Source organism: Rhinatrema bivittatum, chromosome 7, assembly GCF_901001135.1.
Source record: "Rhinatrema bivittatum chromosome 7, aRhiBiv1.1, whole genome shotgun sequence".
In the NCBI taxonomy this organism is placed as follows: Eukaryota; Metazoa; Chordata; class Amphibia; order Gymnophiona; family Rhinatrematidae; genus Rhinatrema; species Rhinatrema bivittatum.
In genome coordinates this window covers 71,758,265-71,774,694 of record NC_042621.1, presented here as the reverse complement: position 1 = coordinate 71,774,694, position 16,430 = coordinate 71,758,265, and the positions used below count along the sequence as shown (strand labels likewise).

Below are 16,430 nucleotides of genomic sequence, written 5' to 3'. Positions count from 1 at the left end.
GAGGTTAGGACTTTTCAGCTTGGAGAAGAGACGACTGAGGGGGGATATGATAGAGGTGTTTAAAATCATGAGAGGTCTAGAACGGGTAGATGTGAATCGGTTATTTACTCTTTCGGATAGTAGAAAGACTAGGGGGCACTCCATGAAGTTAGCATGGGGCACATTTAAAACTAATCGGAGAAAGTTCTTTTTTACTCAACGCACAATTAAACTCTGGAATTTGTTGCCAGAGGATGTGGTTAGTGCAGTTAGTATAGCTGTGTTTAAAAAAGGATTGGATAAGTTCTTGGAGGAAAAGTCCATTACCTGCTATTAAGTTCACTTAGAGAATAGCCACTGCCATTAGCATTGGTAACATGGAATAGACTTAGTTTTTGGGTACTTGCCAGGTTCTTATGGCCTGGATTGGCCACTGTTGGAAACAGGATGCTGGGCTTGATGGACCCTTGGTCTGACCCAGTATGGCATTTTCTTATGTTCTTAGTCTGGACTGATCTGGGTATGTACAGGGAAAGGAAAATTGTTCTTACCTGCTAATTTTCGTTCCTGTAGTACCACAGATCAGTCCAGAGACCCACCCATGTACTGGGGGGAGAGAGTTTGCTGCTCGTACTGTTGCTTTGTATATAGTGGAGGTTGTTGGAGGTTTTTCATTGCTAATCACTTATGTTAAATTTGGGGAAAAAAGTTTTTCATTGTCTTTTTGAGCCCTTCACCTTTTTCCAGTTCATTGGAGGGGGGAGCCAGTTTACTTAGAAATTTAAGGTGTTGCTGTCATCTTGGCTTGGGTATAAGGGACCCGCAGATTGCATGCTGGGTTTATGTACAGTGTCAGTGAAACTTTCTCGGTCTCCACCTGCTGGCAGGGAGGCAAAACCCTAGGAATCTGGACTGATATGTGGTGCTACAGGAACGAAAATTAGCAGGTAAGAACCAATTTTCCTTTTTTTTTTCATATGAAATCCATGGGGATTGAACCAAGGCTATCTAGAATGTCACATTTTCTTCAGGTTACTCCTGCTGTTATGTTTAGCAGAACTTCAAACTGATAAGAGTGTATGTAAAAAGTAGCATCTGACTGAATAACCAGGGATTGCCACTGTGCATGGACAGTTCAGGTCTGAGAAGTGCTTAACTTGTGCATTGAAAGATGTTCAGTGAAAGGTCTTTGCAGTTATACAGTCAAATTATTTATTACTGTAAAATAAAACCATAATTGTTTAAAATACAATAAAGGAAATTTATAAAATGTTTTGTACTGAAGCTCATTGGAAATGTTAGGTATAGAAGGGAGGCCTACTAACATATATACTGTGTATAGTAGTTGCTAGAGGATTTGGTGACCCCTTCATCGCTTGTCTCCTAGTGTACTATCAGTGGAACTAGTAAATTTGCTTATATTCAATGTTTCGTTTTGTTTTTGTATAGTTTTAGCAAGTCCTGGACTACCCTGAATCTTAATAGACTTAAATGCAAAGTGCTTTTAGTTTAGAAGTAAGCAAGGTAATGGATGCATGTGGCTGTTACTGAGATTAATCCAGTTTGTAGAGTAGTTTGATGCTAAGTGTATGACGCAGTGGTGAATGTGCTCTCTTTCTGACGGTTGTATAAGTTTTCTCATGTGTGCTTCAAAGTGTAATAAAGTTGACAATAATTGGGAGGAGAATGTAAAGTGAGATGAATTCTTTGGTCCAGAAAATTTAGAGTAGGTACATACCCTAAAAGGTGAATTTTAAAAGCCCCATGTGCGTATCAGTTAGGCCCAGGGGATGCGCGAAAATTTTGGCGCTGTGTGAGCTGAGCGGATTTTAAAAGCTGCCGAGATACTTGTGTATGCACTGGAGTGCACATATCTCCCAAGTTTTCAAAAAGGGGCATGGGCATGGCCTAGGTGGGACATGGGCATTTTGGGGCATGTACCTGAGATGTGCGCATAAATACTTGCACGCCCCGGTGCGCGTGCTGAGGTCCCCTGCTGCGTGACTACTATGACTGACGTGTAAATGACAAAATGAAGAAAACTAGGCAGATCAGCAGGGTTTTAATGTCAGGGCAAACTGGTTAGAAGGAAGGCTAATAAATTTAGGGGGGTTTGAAGAACTCTCTCTTAACTGAGCAAACTGGGAACAAACTGGCTTTAGTGGCAATGGCATCAGTGCATGCCCCTTTTAAAATCCCCCCACTGAGGCAGTAGAAGTGGCATTTGCGTGCAAGGTGCACGCCAACAGCTACAAACTTAGATTGTAAGCCCTCTGGGGATAGGGAAATACCTACAGTACCTGAATGTAAACCGCTTGGAAGCACTGGAAAAAAAAAAGCGTGAAAAGCAGAATATAAATAAATACATTTGGGTGGACGTGAATGAGGCCAGCCTATGTTATAACATCGTGCACATGTTATAAAATGGCTGCATCCCTGGGCGCGGGCTGACACACATGCGCATGTGTGCACCGGCACACTGGTTTTAAATTTCACCTTTGTATGTGATAGGGAGCGAAAGATTATTGTGCACGGACCAGCAAAGGGACCTCGGGGTAACTGTGTCTGGCAATGTGACAAGGTGATAGCTAAAGCCAGAAAGATGCTGGGCTGCACAGAGAGAGGAGTAACAGCAGGAAAAGGGAGGTGATAATGCCCTTGCACAAGTCCCTGGTGAGGCCTCACCTGGAGTACTGTGTTCAGTTCTGAGACCACATCTCAAAAAGAATAGAGACAGGATGGAAACAGTCCAGAGGAAGGCGACCAAAATGGTGGGGAATGTGTTTCAGAAGACCTACGAGGAGATCTAAATATGTATTACCTGGAGGAGAGGAGGTGCAAGGGAGATATGATACAGACCTTCAGATACCTGTTGGGTATTAATGATGCACGAACTTCCAAACTTTTCCGTTGGAAAGGAAACAGTATAACTAGGGGGTTATGATATGAAACTCCAAAGGGGACGACTGAGAACCACGTCAGGAAGTATTTCTTCACGGAGAAGGTGATGGATGCCTGGAAGAGGTGATGAAGATGAGATCAGTAAATGAATTCAAAAGGGCCCAGAGCAAACACTGCAGATTCCTAAAGGCTAGAGGTTAGAAATGAAGAAAGGGGCTGGTGTAACATTTCTGCAGTTACCTGGAGGTAACCTGCACGGAGTGGCACTTACTGTCATAGACAAATTGCTGGGCAGACTGGATGGACCATTTGGTCTTTATCTGCCATCATTACTATGTTATGTAGTCACCCTTTGGAATAGTGTGTGCATCCAATAAACGTGAAAAAAGAGATGTATAAGATAGCTGGCAATGTAGTGTGAGCAGAGAGATCATGGTTGATTTGATTTTCGTGACTCATTGGCACTGAATGCAATGTTTCAGTTGTATTGAGTTAAAATTAATATTGCTGTGGAAACTGGTCACTTACTCCATCCAGGATATGCCCAGTGAATACGTGAGGAATAGCCACTGCTATTGATTGCATCAGTGGCATGGGATCTTCTTAGTGTTTGGGTAATTGCCAGGTTCTTGTGGCCTGGTTTTGGCCTCTGTTGGAAACAGGATGCTGGGCTTGATGGACCCTTAGTCTGACCCAGCATGGCAATTTCTTATGTTCTTATATGCAAATTTATCTCAAACATATTCATTCTTAATATCCTGAAAACCCAATTGGCTTTGGGGTGATCATGCCAGGTTTGGGAAACCCTAATTTAACATTGTATTCTATCTTATTATTATAATTATATTATTATTATACCGGTATAAATAAAATCTTCTTTCCTTAATTTTCCATGCCATGTTCCTTTGGGGGGGTTATAAGGCACTGTGCCAGACAGTTGGAAATATTTTGCAGGCCCACATGTATTTTTGTTATCTCTTTCTTTTTTTTTTTTTTTTTTTTTTGCCACTTAGCTGGCTGTATAATTTCAATATAAACAATTAAGGCTAAAGTTATCTGTGAGGTAAACAACTACATGCACATCCTCTGAAAACTCAGTGAACAATACACAACGAATCAGAGGTCTCAAGGCAAACTCTGTGCCAAACTGTAATTTTATTATTAACAAACTCTGATACAACAATCATTACAAAGATTATAATCTAGGTAATGGGTATTAATAGGAGAGGTCCACTGGATGCTAGATTACAATCTTTGTGATGATTGTCATATCAGAGTTTGTTAATGATAAAATTACAGTTTGGCATAGAGTGTGCCTTGAGACCTCTGATTCATTGTGTAAAGTTATCTGTGTGCATGTATTTGAATAACGTTAGACTTGCTCTAATCATGGACAGCACTGATATTTGGTTCTGTCTGCAGAACCGAATATCAGTGCTGCCCATGGAATGCCTTCTGTTGTTTTGTTTTGGTTTTTTTTACTCACACAAGTTTTAGCTGAGTAAAGACTTAACCAGCTAAATCTTACCTGGACAGCGGGGGAGGGACATATTTAAACCTCCAGGTCTGTCCGTCTAAGACCTGACCCTGTTGTGAGTATTGACCTCTTAGTGTTTACATGCTATATTCAGCAGTCAGTTCTTTTTGTAAACATTTGCACGTAGGGATTTTGTAGGAAACATATTGCAGAATCTGAATCTCTCCTTAGTTCTTTAAAAGCGGGCATTTAAGATTGATCGGACCTTTTCACGCCTTGCATTCTCTGTTTTTGTGCTGCAGAGTCAGGTTTTTGTCCTTCGAAGTTGGGTGCAGCTGCTGGAAGGCTTCAGTCAGGCGTAAACACGTTACAAGGCTTCAAGGAAGACAAAAGGAACAAAGTTACCCCAGGTGGGTGGTACACTCCTGCTCCATCATCTCTGCCTGTCCATTTTTTATTTTTTTTTACTAGGGTTAAAAATGCCCAACCCTCAGACCTTATTAGAACTATTTTTGTAAAGATATTTGCAGTACAAGTACAATACACAACATTAATTTTATTCTTGCACATGTGCTGAAAGTAACCCGTTTGGGGAGGAAGCGATACAATATATCCTTATGCCTGCACTTGTATATTGGTTAGTTTCTATGGAATAACGTAAAAGTATGAATGTTTTCCTTCCATCCATCCATACTGCAGTTCCCCATTCTCCCTATAAACACGTACTTTCTCTCGGGGTAAACAGCGTCTCTTAAAGTCCTCCATTTTCCTTTTTTCTTGATCCCGGGTGCTGCAATCAGATCAGTCCTGCTCTGAAACACTTGGAACACTCCTTTCTCTCCTTTAGATATTTTCTTTCATGGCTCCTCCTTGCTCACAGATCAAACAACGAGTTAGTTGGTGAATAGAGAGCAAGCTGCATGCATGAAATTTACTTATACCCTTTAGAAATGTGTATTCAACAAAAATGAGCTTCTGGTCTAGTTATGGTTGTATTCTTTCTTTCCTAATAGTGGTCTACGTGAATTATGGCCCATTTAGTTCCTATGCTCCAGTCTATGATTCAACATTTGCAAACATCAGCAAAGATGATTCTGATTTGATCTACTCTACTTATGGGGAGGATTCTACTCTTCAGGGGTATTCCAGGTAATCCACAGCTATAGAACACTATTTCAGTGGGTTTTTTGTTTATTCTGAAACATTTCTGACATAAGAGTATGCATATCATGTTTCCTGAACATACCCAGATCAGTCCAGACAAGTGGGTTTATTCATCCCTACCAGCAGATGGCGGCAAAGGACAAAACTTTGGGCACTGCTACATATCTGAGAGTGCCACCTGCAGTCCCTCAGTATTTCTCTGCTTCCAGCAGATGTTCACCTGCAGTCTCGACTGATCTGATGTTTGGAAGATTCTGCTCCCCGAGGTGCCAGGTTCCTGTTGAGGGCCATCCCTCAAGTTGAGCCGGGTGAACAGGTGGTTGGATAACCCTGGCAGTTTCAGCCTGAGACCCCGGGGCCACTGATAGCCTGGGGACTGGTTCCCTCAGTGGGTCCTAAAGTCCTCCTCCACCTGCCCCTTGGATTCAGGGTTTTCTTTTCTTTCCTGAGGCTTTGCTGCTGGGGTTTTAAAAAAAAAAAAAAAAGAAAAGAAGCTAGGAGTCTGAGCTGCCTGTCAGGCGGCCTGCTCGGCGGGATCGTAGGCCCCGGAGGATCCAGGCTGTGCAAGGGGGGAGGATCGGCTTTTGCCACCTCAGGAGGATGTCCCCAGCTGGGAGAATGTGTCCCTTCCTTTGGGTTGTTTGCAGCAGCGCGCATGTGCATTTCCCGCGGCGTCAGTGCTTCTGCCTCGTGCCGGCGGGGGCTATGTGGCGCTGTGCCCTCTAGCTCCTGCTCCGCGGCGGCCCCATGATGCTCCCCTCCCCCCTCGCGAATCCAGTGCTCTGAGATTTTTCAGCCAGGATGACTGCTAGGCCGCTGGTGGAGGCCTGCCAGGCCTGCGGAGTCAGGTCCGCCAATCTCACCCCCCCCTCTCCACGGAGTACCGGGGGGGGGGGGGGGTTTAGAGTGCTTCGGCCAAGCCGGTGAAACAGAGGTCTTCACGGATAGATAGGACCGCGGGAGGGTCTCAGGCCTGTAGTCTTTTCCCTGTGGATGGGAAGTTGGGTAAGGGGACTCAATCCCAGATCTCTGGAGACTCCCCCACCCCCCCCCTCTTTATCACCTGCGGTCCAGCAGCGTACGGCAGGGGTGTCTGGGCCATATCCTGACAGCCCAGAAGGGTCCTCAGGGGACCAGAGGGGCTTCTGGCCCGAATTTGTCTTTTTGCTCCATGAGCCTTTCCTGGCTAGGGAAGCCGGGAAGAGGCGTGTTAAGGACAGTCCTTCATACTCCGCCAAGAGACCGAAGGGGACCCATTGAGAGCCAGTGGATTGTGGGGGCAGACTCAGGAACCCCACTCAGCACGCCTGGGTTCAGATATCAGGGATTCGGAGGAGTCGGATGACCCTCAGTATGAGGGTGGCTTGTTTCTGGCAGAGGACCAGGATGCTGGCCCGGATGGGGGACATCTCCAGGATCCAGATGACCCTATGGATGATCAGGGGGCCTTTGAGGGGCCCAAAGCTGAGGGCGGTGACCCGCACGTGGTCCCACCTGTTCAAGAGGGAGGAGTTGAGACCCCTTATCCCCCAGATGCTGGAGGAATTGGGGGTTAAGCTCTCCCTGGAGGAATCGGATAACGTGGGGGTTAATCCGTTGGTGGACGGGCTACAGAAACCCCCCAGCACCTTCCCAATTCCTAAGAAGATCCAGAAGCTGATCAGCTGGGAGTGGGACTTCCCGGACTCCGGCTTGAAAGTGGGGAGAGCGATGGCAAAGCTTTATCTATTGCTGCGGATGATTTGGATTCCCTCAAGATCCTGAAGGTGGATGCCACCGTGTCAGTGGTCAATAAGAAAACCACAATTCCGGTCGCAGGGGCAGCTGCTCTGAAGGACGGGCAGGATTGGAAACTGGAAGTACAGTTTAAACGGGTTTTTGAGGTGTCCGCTCTGGGGTTCCGAGCGACGGTCTGTGCCAGACTGATGCAGTGCACCTGTTTATGTTGGATCCAGAAGCCTCAGGAACAGGCTTCCGCAGGGATGCTGTCGCCACTCCAGGCAGCCTGAATTGAGGCGGGGGTGGCGTATGTGGCTGATGCTTTATATGACCTCATGCGGACTACAGTGCATAGCATGGTTTCGGTGGTGGTGGCGAGATGTCTGTTGTGGCTTCGCAATTGGTTGGCGGATCTCTCGTCCAAGTCGCAGCTGTTAACTTTCCCTTTAAGGGCAAGCTTTTGTTCGGGGAGCATCTCGACCAGCTCATGAAGTCTCTGGGAGAGACCAGAGGCAACAGGCTACCGGAGGATAAGAAGGCGGTTTGGAAGCCTTTAATCTTCTCGACCCCCGTTTTCGAGAGGCGAGATGTTTTTGCTCTGGCAGGTCCGCCAGATCTTCAACGTCACATATAGAAACATAGAAATGACGGCAGAAGAAGATCAAACGGCCCTTTCCTACAAATGTCTGATTTGGGGGTATCTTTATGCATGGCGCCTTCTATTCTGCCAGAGGTAGTCTCGGCATTCCATCTTAGTTAGACAGTAGAGCTTCCAGTTTTTATTGATTTGGATTAATCTATACCTCATGCGGGGGAGCTTAGATTGGAAGCATATGTTATTGAGGTATCCGAAGGTCACATGATTTCCATAGATCGCATTTCCTTTTAGTAGATTGTATCATCTCTATGTACTGTGGAGTGGTCCAGAGAAGGAAAATAAGTAGTCTAAGACTACAGTTGTGCGGTGGCTAAAGGAAGCGATTGAGACGACTTAGATTTCTAAAGGGTGCCCGCTGCTGGGGTGTTTAGAGGCACACTTGACACATTCTCAGGTGACTTCCTGCGCTGAGTTACTTCAAATGTCTCTACATGCCCACTTTTGCCAGGCATTATCGCTTGGATGTCGTGGCTCCAGCTTCCATGTTCTTCAGTCAGAGTATTCTACGAGCGGAACTCTCACGTCCCACCTGAGTTAAGGGGAGCTTAGATACATCCCAGGAGTCTGGGCTGATCTGGGTAAAGGAAAATTGGTTTTACCTACTAATTTTCATTCCTGTAATACCACAGATCAGTCCAGAGACTCGCCCATATATGGGGGGGCGAGTCTGTCACTCGTACTGTTGCTTTGTATATAGTGCTGCATTGTTGGAGGTGTTCAATGCTGATCGCTTATGTTAAATTTGGGAAATTAGTTTTGGGCAACTTCACATTCTTCCGGCTCGTTGGAGGGGGGCGTGTTTGCTTTGAAGCTTGCTTAGAAATTTATGGTTGTTGCTGTCATCTTTGCTTGGGTATAGGTTAATACTGAGGAACTGCAGGTTGCACACTGGGTTATGTACAGTGTCACTGAAACTTTCTCTGTCTCCATCTGCTGGCAGGGAGGCAAAACCCAGGATTCTGGACTGGTCTGTGATACTATAGGAACGAAAATTAGCAGGTAAGAATCAATTTTCCTATAGCCCGAGTCCAGTATAAGTTCTACATTTTATGAAAGCAAAATGCACAATATATAATGTCCAAATTGGATGAGAGTCTACATAGCATCCCTTAACATAATATAGCCACAGTCTTCTAGCCCATGTGTATTGACCACCTCTCAGGAAAGTGCTTCAATGCGCTATCCTGGTGTTTTCTCATGGGAAACAACGTGAAGATTCATGAAATTAGTTTATGAAACATTTTTAAGAAAAAGTACATACTGTCCCTCCACTTAACCACTGCTTTCTTGCCTCCATATTGCAGCTGTGTCCCTCCTTCCTGTTGCCTTCTCTCTTCTTCCTCATGTTGCCATTCGCTTTCTTCTCCCTCAGCGCCTTTGCTCATGACAAGACCTGCCCTCCTCTTCACCCGCTGCTGGGTGGAACTTCTTGTTGAATGAAAGGGAAAGGTGCGATAATGATCGCTTATATGAGACACAAGTACCTGAAACAGTGAAGTCGTTTATGACCTTTATGAACCTAACTCCCTCCACTCTAGAGCCCATTTTTTAAATTCCATTTGTCTTCCCCATTGTGTCTGCTAAAGAAAACAACAAAACAACATTAAGGGGAGCTCTCCCAACAAACACAATTTTTTGACCATTGGTGATTGATATCATGTTCTCCCTGTTTTTAATGAAGTCCCGCTTTTGTGACTGGTGAAACTTCTTGCCTTCAAAGAAAGCAACATTGCTTGCCTGTAACAAATGTCATCTGAAGACGGCAGTTCACCGGTCGCACACTTCCTTCTCCTTCCCCTTGGGAGCTAGATTTATCCAGAAAGTTCTGGAAAGTTTATTCTAATAGGTAGTATCATGTGACCCACTTGTGTGACTGAACTGCTGTCTTCCAAGAACACCAGTTACAGGTGAGTTAGCACTAAGACCATATCTCGGTTGGGAACCATGCAGTCTCGCAGCTCTGCAGTCAGTTGTAAAAAAAAAAATATAAAAATGTAGTTTTACTCCAAGAAAAGATTAAATGAAGGGGTGTGTGTGTCCATGCAGATTCCAGTTTTTATTTCAGTTCGCTTTCTGGCTCTCTTTTAGTATCCAAGAATTTGTGGCAAAGTCTCAGGACCACCCATATGGCATAGCAGATAGCTTGCTGGATGCGTTGACCAATGGCAGCCACTCCAGAACTCTTCACGAACTTGAGCCAATAAGATGTGATTTAAGCAGCAGGAAGGTAATGGCGTGGGATGGTACAATAGTCTCTAGTAATACAATTTGGTTGAAAGTGTCTTATTGTGCATTCCCTTGTCCACGTGATTGTCAGCAAAAAGGAGCTCAGAATTACTTGAATGCTGATTTTGGCAGTGTTGCAGTGGTGGAATTGCAAGCCTCCGAGTGTAGCAAATATGGCCTGCAGAAGCCAACAAAAATACAGCTGCTTGCCATGAGATGTTACAGGAGCAGTCCTTTCCTCAAAAGACTTAATTGTGAAAGCAATTTTTTTTTTCTATAGGACAGCTCTTCTGTCTACAATTGTGATTGTAACAGAGACATAAAACTAAACTTTTACACAGTAGAACTGTTTTATTGTTTGTACCCTTACATCCTTGGAGCTGTTACTTTGTCAGTATTTTGTCTGATGGCCCAATCAGGTGGTCCTCCTAGAGTAGAACATAAACTGCAATGTGACATTATAACAAACGCACCAGCCGACACTGGTTAAAATGTTTAGTAACAAACTCACCTGTAAAACTAAGTGTTTAATGGTCGCATAATTTTATTTTTATTTGAATTTTCCTTTAAATACAAGCATAAACTTGTACCAGAAAGTGAGGTACTGTTACTACAAAACTTACATATCACAAGAATCAATCCAAATTATTAAATAAAGACAATAAAAGTATCACCATATATGATAAGGAAAAGGAGGAGACCAAGGAAGGCTCTAGAGCGAGAATCAAAGGAAATCTTACAAAAAGAATTGCTTTCTAGACAACCCCTACTTATACTTTAACTACCGGACCTCACTCAGAAAACAGTGAGTCCAAAAATACGCATAGTTGAAATGGCTCAAAAAACAATTTGAATTTTGATAATTGAGTAAGCATTTATACTGGTATTTCAAACAGAATCTAGCACCAAGTAATACAACTTCTGCTTTAATTGAAGAAACTTCTTTCGTCGCTCTTGAGTAATTCTCGTTATGTCTGGATACATCCAGATCTTCTGACCGTGAAACAGCTGTGCTTGATTCTGAAAGAAAAATCTTAATACTGAATTTCTTTCCGATGGAAATGCAATTGTTATTAACAAAGTCCCTCTTTTCTGTATATCCATTTCTTGAGAGAGTTCTAAAATATCTGCAATATTTAAAGAAACATCTTGTAGTTGATCACTGGAAGCTGCATTTAAAGATGACAGAAGTTAATACATTTTTGTAATTGCTGGGACCGCTTCTTTAGGAAATTTGAGGATTTGTGTAAGATAGTTGCTGAATAAATCCCGAGGAGAGACCAATTTCAAATAGAGGAAATTCAAGACTCTCAAATTCAGACTTCTTAGTGAGTTTTCTAAGTTTTCCAGCTTCTTAGAATGTCCGATTGAACCAACTTAGACTGGTCCGCTTCAACAGAAGGCAAATAGAAAATTAGACAGACCAATTGCCTTAGGTGAAAGTTATTTATTCGCACATATATCTTGATAAAAGAGCCTAACTCCGGAAGGTCATGCCAGGCATCCACCACCCTCTCCGTGAAGAAATACTTCCTGACATTGGTTCTGAGTCTTCCTCCCTGGAGGAAGGCTCGGGAGGTGGTTTATAAATCTGCCAAATAAAGTTGTTGATGCATGGGCAGTCTCTTCATTATGCCCTCTCTCTCTCACGCCCCCCCCCTCCCCCCATGTTTTACAGGTATGGATTAGCAGTGCTAAGTCAGGGTAGACTCAGTTACTGCTGCTGGGCCAGAAGTGTAGGGCTTGAAAGTACTGGGGTTGTAGCAGAGGGGAGACCAAACCTGGAATAGGGGGCTGAAAGAGAAGGGACAGAAGGGAAAGAGGATTCAGAATGAAGGGTGGGGTAGAGAGAAGGAGGGAGAACTAGTGACTGAGGGAGAAAGAGCATACCTGAGGGGGAGATGAAGACTAGACCCTGGGATAGGGAGGGGTGGTGGATGGGGAACAAGGACTTGAGGTGGAGGGAAAGGGAGAAAGGACCCATAATGGAGGAAGAGGAGGAGAGGATTGGGCGGGGGGGATAAGGTAGAAGAGGGGGATAAGGTAGAAGGGGAAATTCTGGTTCCTTAACATACCCAGTTCAGTCCAGTCCAGTGGGTTGTCCATTCCTACCAGCAGATGGAGAGAGAACAAAACCTTTGGGCACTGCTACATAACCGAGAGTGCCACCTGCAGTCCCTCAGTATTTCTCTGACTCCAGCAGATGGTAGAGGTGCTCTCCTGCAGTCTGTTAGTTGCTAAAAAAAAAAAAAAAAAGGAGAAAGCTAATTTGCTTTCTGAGGTGTTAGGCACCTTCGTGGGCCATCCCTCAGTAGAAGCTGGGCGTCTGGGGGGGTTGGACACTCCTGTCTGAGCTTCGCCCGCAATGGTCCAGTGTGTTCGATATCCAGGGGCTCCTGGTTCCCTCGACCACTGAAGAGGGTTTCCTTTCCTCTGGTCTTCTTCAGACTCCTTGGTCAACTGAGTATAGTTTGAAAGAAAAGAAAAGTAACAGGAAACCAGATCTGCTCAAGGTAAGAGGAGTCTGATTTGAGGACGGACCGGGCCGTTTTTTTTCTGGCACTCCAGTTGGAGATGAGGGAGTTGGGCCCCCTCTGATTTTGTCAACGTCCCGGAGCTCGGCCATTCTGAGGGCATTTTCGTGCCCATGCGGAGTTGCTTATTTTTCGCTCCGGCTGTCTCACGGAGCTCTCCGACCAGAAATTTTCCCTTTTGCCGACGACCGCATGGCTGCGCGGGCCGGCTCATAGCGCCCCGAGTAAAAACACCGACCTGCTGCACGTGTGGCGTGGCAACACATGCCCTGGATTCTTTTTCCCTCTGTACAGCCTGTACTTTGGGGTAGGAGGGAACGTCATCGGGGGAGAGGTCTGGCAGGCCAGGGCTTCGTTCCTCAGGGCCAATGCCTCCCTCAGCAGAGGAGGAAAGGTTGCGGGAGGAAGAATCCCCTCCCATTCCACCTCCTGTTGAGCAGGTTTGCTCTTTTGGGGTTGGCTCTGTGCCACTGGACCCCCCAAGCTGAGGGGGGTGACGACTCGGGGGAGTTCTGTCCTGAGTTTGTGCTGCTGCTGCTGCACCAGGCGTTCCTGGCTAGGAAACAGGTGATCCTGAAGAGAGCAGCATGGCCGGATTTTTTGTCGGAGCCTCCACCTAAACAGGTATCCAAGGGGCCCCCGGACCTTCAGCAACCTTCAGGGGTTCAACAGGGGGCCTGAGTCAAGGATAGGTTGCCGGCCCCGTTCGGAGATTCCACGTTCTCCGGAGTAGATCAGGATTCGGGACACACCCATGATATGGGCAATGGGTACCAGGACGACCTGGACCCAGATGAGCTGCCACCCTCGGAGGGCAATGATCCCAGCATGGTGCACTTATTTAAGCATGAGGAGCTCTGGCCTCTAATTCCCCAGATCTTGGAGGTCCTGGGAATCAAGGTGTTGTAGGAAGAGTTCAACAGCGAAGGAGTTAACCCGGTCCTGGATGGGATTCAGGGACCGACAACTTCCTTCTTGTTGCCAAAGAAGGTCTTCTAGCTGGTGACCTGGGAGTGGGACTCACCAGATGCTGGTTTGAAAGTAGGAAGAGCCATGGCGAAACTTTACCCCCTATCACAAGATGTTTTGGATCTTCTTAAGTTTCCGAAGGTGGACGCGGCGGTGTCTGCCGTGACTAAGAAAACCACCATTCCTGTGGCCGGGGCTGCTGCGATGAAGGACATACAGGACCGCAAGCTGGAGATTCAGCTTAAGCAAGTCTTCGAGGTCTCCGCCCTGAACCTGCCTTTGTTGGGTCCAGGAGGCGTCCACGGCTCTGAGTGCTGGCGGTGGGGGGCCCTTGCAGGCCGCACGATTTCAAGCAGGTGTTGCCTATGTCGCAGTCGCTTTGTATGACTTGGTTCGGACCTCGGCGCATAGTATGGTTTCCGCTGTCATGGTTCATAGACTCCTCTGGTTGCGGAATTGGTCAGCAGATTTGTCTTCCAAGTCTCAACTCTGTAACCTCTTCTTTAAGGACAAGTTTCTCTTCGGGGCAGACCTGGACCAATTGGTAAAATTACTTGGGGAGTCCAAAGGCAACTGGCTTCCGGAGGATAGGAAACAGTCTGGGAAGGTTTTTCCCCCTCGAGCTTATTTTCAGGACTCTCGCAGATTTCGTACTGGTAGATCTTCAGCTCCTTCGGGGTCCAGGCCGGCCTCGGGACATCAGCAGTCCTTTCGTGGAGGTCGTCGCCCAGGCAGGGAGTCCACGGGCCAGAGTGCTGGACGTGGGAAAACTCTCCCAATGAAGCCAGGGGCACCCATTCCATTGAAGAAGCTGTTGGAGGCAGATTGTCAAGCTTTTACGTGGAGTGGGAAAGGATTACCTCATACCGATGGGTCTTGGAAGTGGTCCAGGACGCTTACGCTCTTAAATTTTCGCGCCCGGTGCAGGAAGCCTTTGTGGAGTCTCGCGTTGCTTCGTGGGCTAAACGCGAGGCAGTACAGGAGACCCTACAACAGCTTCTCGATCTCAGGGCCATTGTTCCAGTTCCCTTGCGGAACAGGGCAAGGGACGGTATTCAGTGTACTTTGTGGTTCCCAAGAAAGAGGGCACCTTGCGTCCCATTCTGCATTTGCAGAAGGTGATCTGGTGTCTGCGAGTCCCCCGTTTTCGCATGGAGACCTTGAGGACAGTGGTGGCTGCTGTGCGCAAGGGGGAGTTTCTCATGTCCTTAGTCCTCACCAAGGCATATCTTTACATCCCGATCCGCCAAGATCACCAACGGTATCTCCGATTCAAGGTGCTGGGTTAATATTTCCAGTTTCAAGCTCTTCCTTTCGGCCTGGCAACGACTCCATGTATCTTCACCAAGGTCATGGTGGTCGTGGCGGCATTCCTGCGCAAAGAGGGAGTCCTAGTTCACCCATATCTAGATGATTGGCTGATTCAAGCGAAGTCACGGGAGGACTGTGAGAGATCGGTCCAGAGAGTGATGCTCACCTTGCAGTCGCTCGGCTGGGTTATAAATGTCGAGAAGAGTCACTTAGAGCCCACTCAGTCGCTGGATTACTTGGGAGCGCTTTTCAATACCTTCTAAGACAAGGTTTCTCTAGCATCGGACCGTGTAATGAGGTTGCAAGATCAGGTCAATGCCCTCCTTCAGAGGAAGGATCTGATGGTTTCGCATCACTTATAAGTCCTGGGCCTCCACCTTGGATTTGGTCCCGTTGGCGTTCACTCATTTGCCGCCATTGCAGCATGCGCTGTTGTCGAGGTGGAGCCCGGTGTCTGAACAATTCCATGTACCATTGCCTCTGCTTCCAGAGTCAGCTTGTCGAGGTGGCTTTTACGCAGCAACCTGGTTCAGGGAGTGGATTTGGATCCACCGACTTGAGTGGGTATCTCCACAGACTGTCAGGCTGGGGAGCAGTTTGCCTAAACAAATCCGCTCAAGGTCTTTGGTCCCCAATGGAAAGCTCCTGGTCCATCAAACGCCTCGAGACGAGGCCGGTCCGACTGGCCCTGTGAGCATTTCTGCCCCTAGTCGAGAACAGAATGGATCGAGTGTTCTCAGACAACGCGACGACGGTAGCTTACATCAACCAGCAAGGCGGGACACGGAGTCTTGCGGTGGTGCTGGAAGCAAGGCTTTTGTTCGTTTGGGCAAAGCGCCATCTCTAAGGAATCACCATGTTGCAGGGGCGTAAAATGTTCAGGCGGACTTCCTCAGCAGGCAACAGCTCGACCCGGGGGAGTGGGAGATAGCTCCCGAAGTTTGGAACCTCATTTGCGCCAGGTGGGGCATGCCTCAGTTGGATCTGATGGCAACTCGGGCCAATGCGAAGCAGAATGCTTTTTCAGTCGTCGTCAAGAAGTGGGCTCGGTAGGATTAGACATCCTAGTGTGACCTTGGCCCACGGGCATCCTTCTCTATGCCTTTCCCCCGTGGCCTCTCATCGGTCGGCTTCTCCGTCGCATAGAGAGATATCTGGAGTGGCTGCTTCATCCATGGTTCGCGGACCTGGTTTGAATAGTGCAGGAAGGTCCCCTGCAGCTGGCTCATCTTCCACACCTACTCCGTCATGGGCCCATATTTTCGGATTGGGAGGATCACTTCTCTCTCTTGTGGCTTGGCTTTTGAGAGGCGACGGTTGCAATTGAGGGGATATTCAGAGCAGGTCATTTCCACTCTTCTTCAGGCGCGTCGACCGTCTACTTCTATGGCCTATGTTAAGGTCTGGAAGCTGTTTGAGGCATGGTGCCTCCAGTGCTCTTTGGATCCTTTGTCAACGGAGATTCCCCAGGTGTTGGATTTTCTTCAACAGG

General features: G+C 46.8%; 1 protein-coding gene across 2 annotated transcripts in view; it reads left to right on the top strand.

The window, feature by feature from the left end:
- Window positions 1–16,430, top strand: part of BRD7 (bromodomain containing 7) — a 101,924-nt gene that overhangs the window by 68,270 nt on the left and 17,224 nt on the right. For both annotated transcript variants that reach the window (XM_029608519.1, XM_029608518.1), the window contains exons 10-12: window positions 4,660–4,767; window positions 5,371–5,506; window positions 9,987–10,125. In XM_029608519.1, the coding sequence (XP_029464379.1) occupies window positions 4,660–4,767; window positions 5,371–5,506; window positions 9,987–10,125 (383 nt within the window). The remainder of the gene's footprint in view (window positions 1–4,659; window positions 4,768–5,370; window positions 5,507–9,986; window positions 10,126–16,430) is intronic.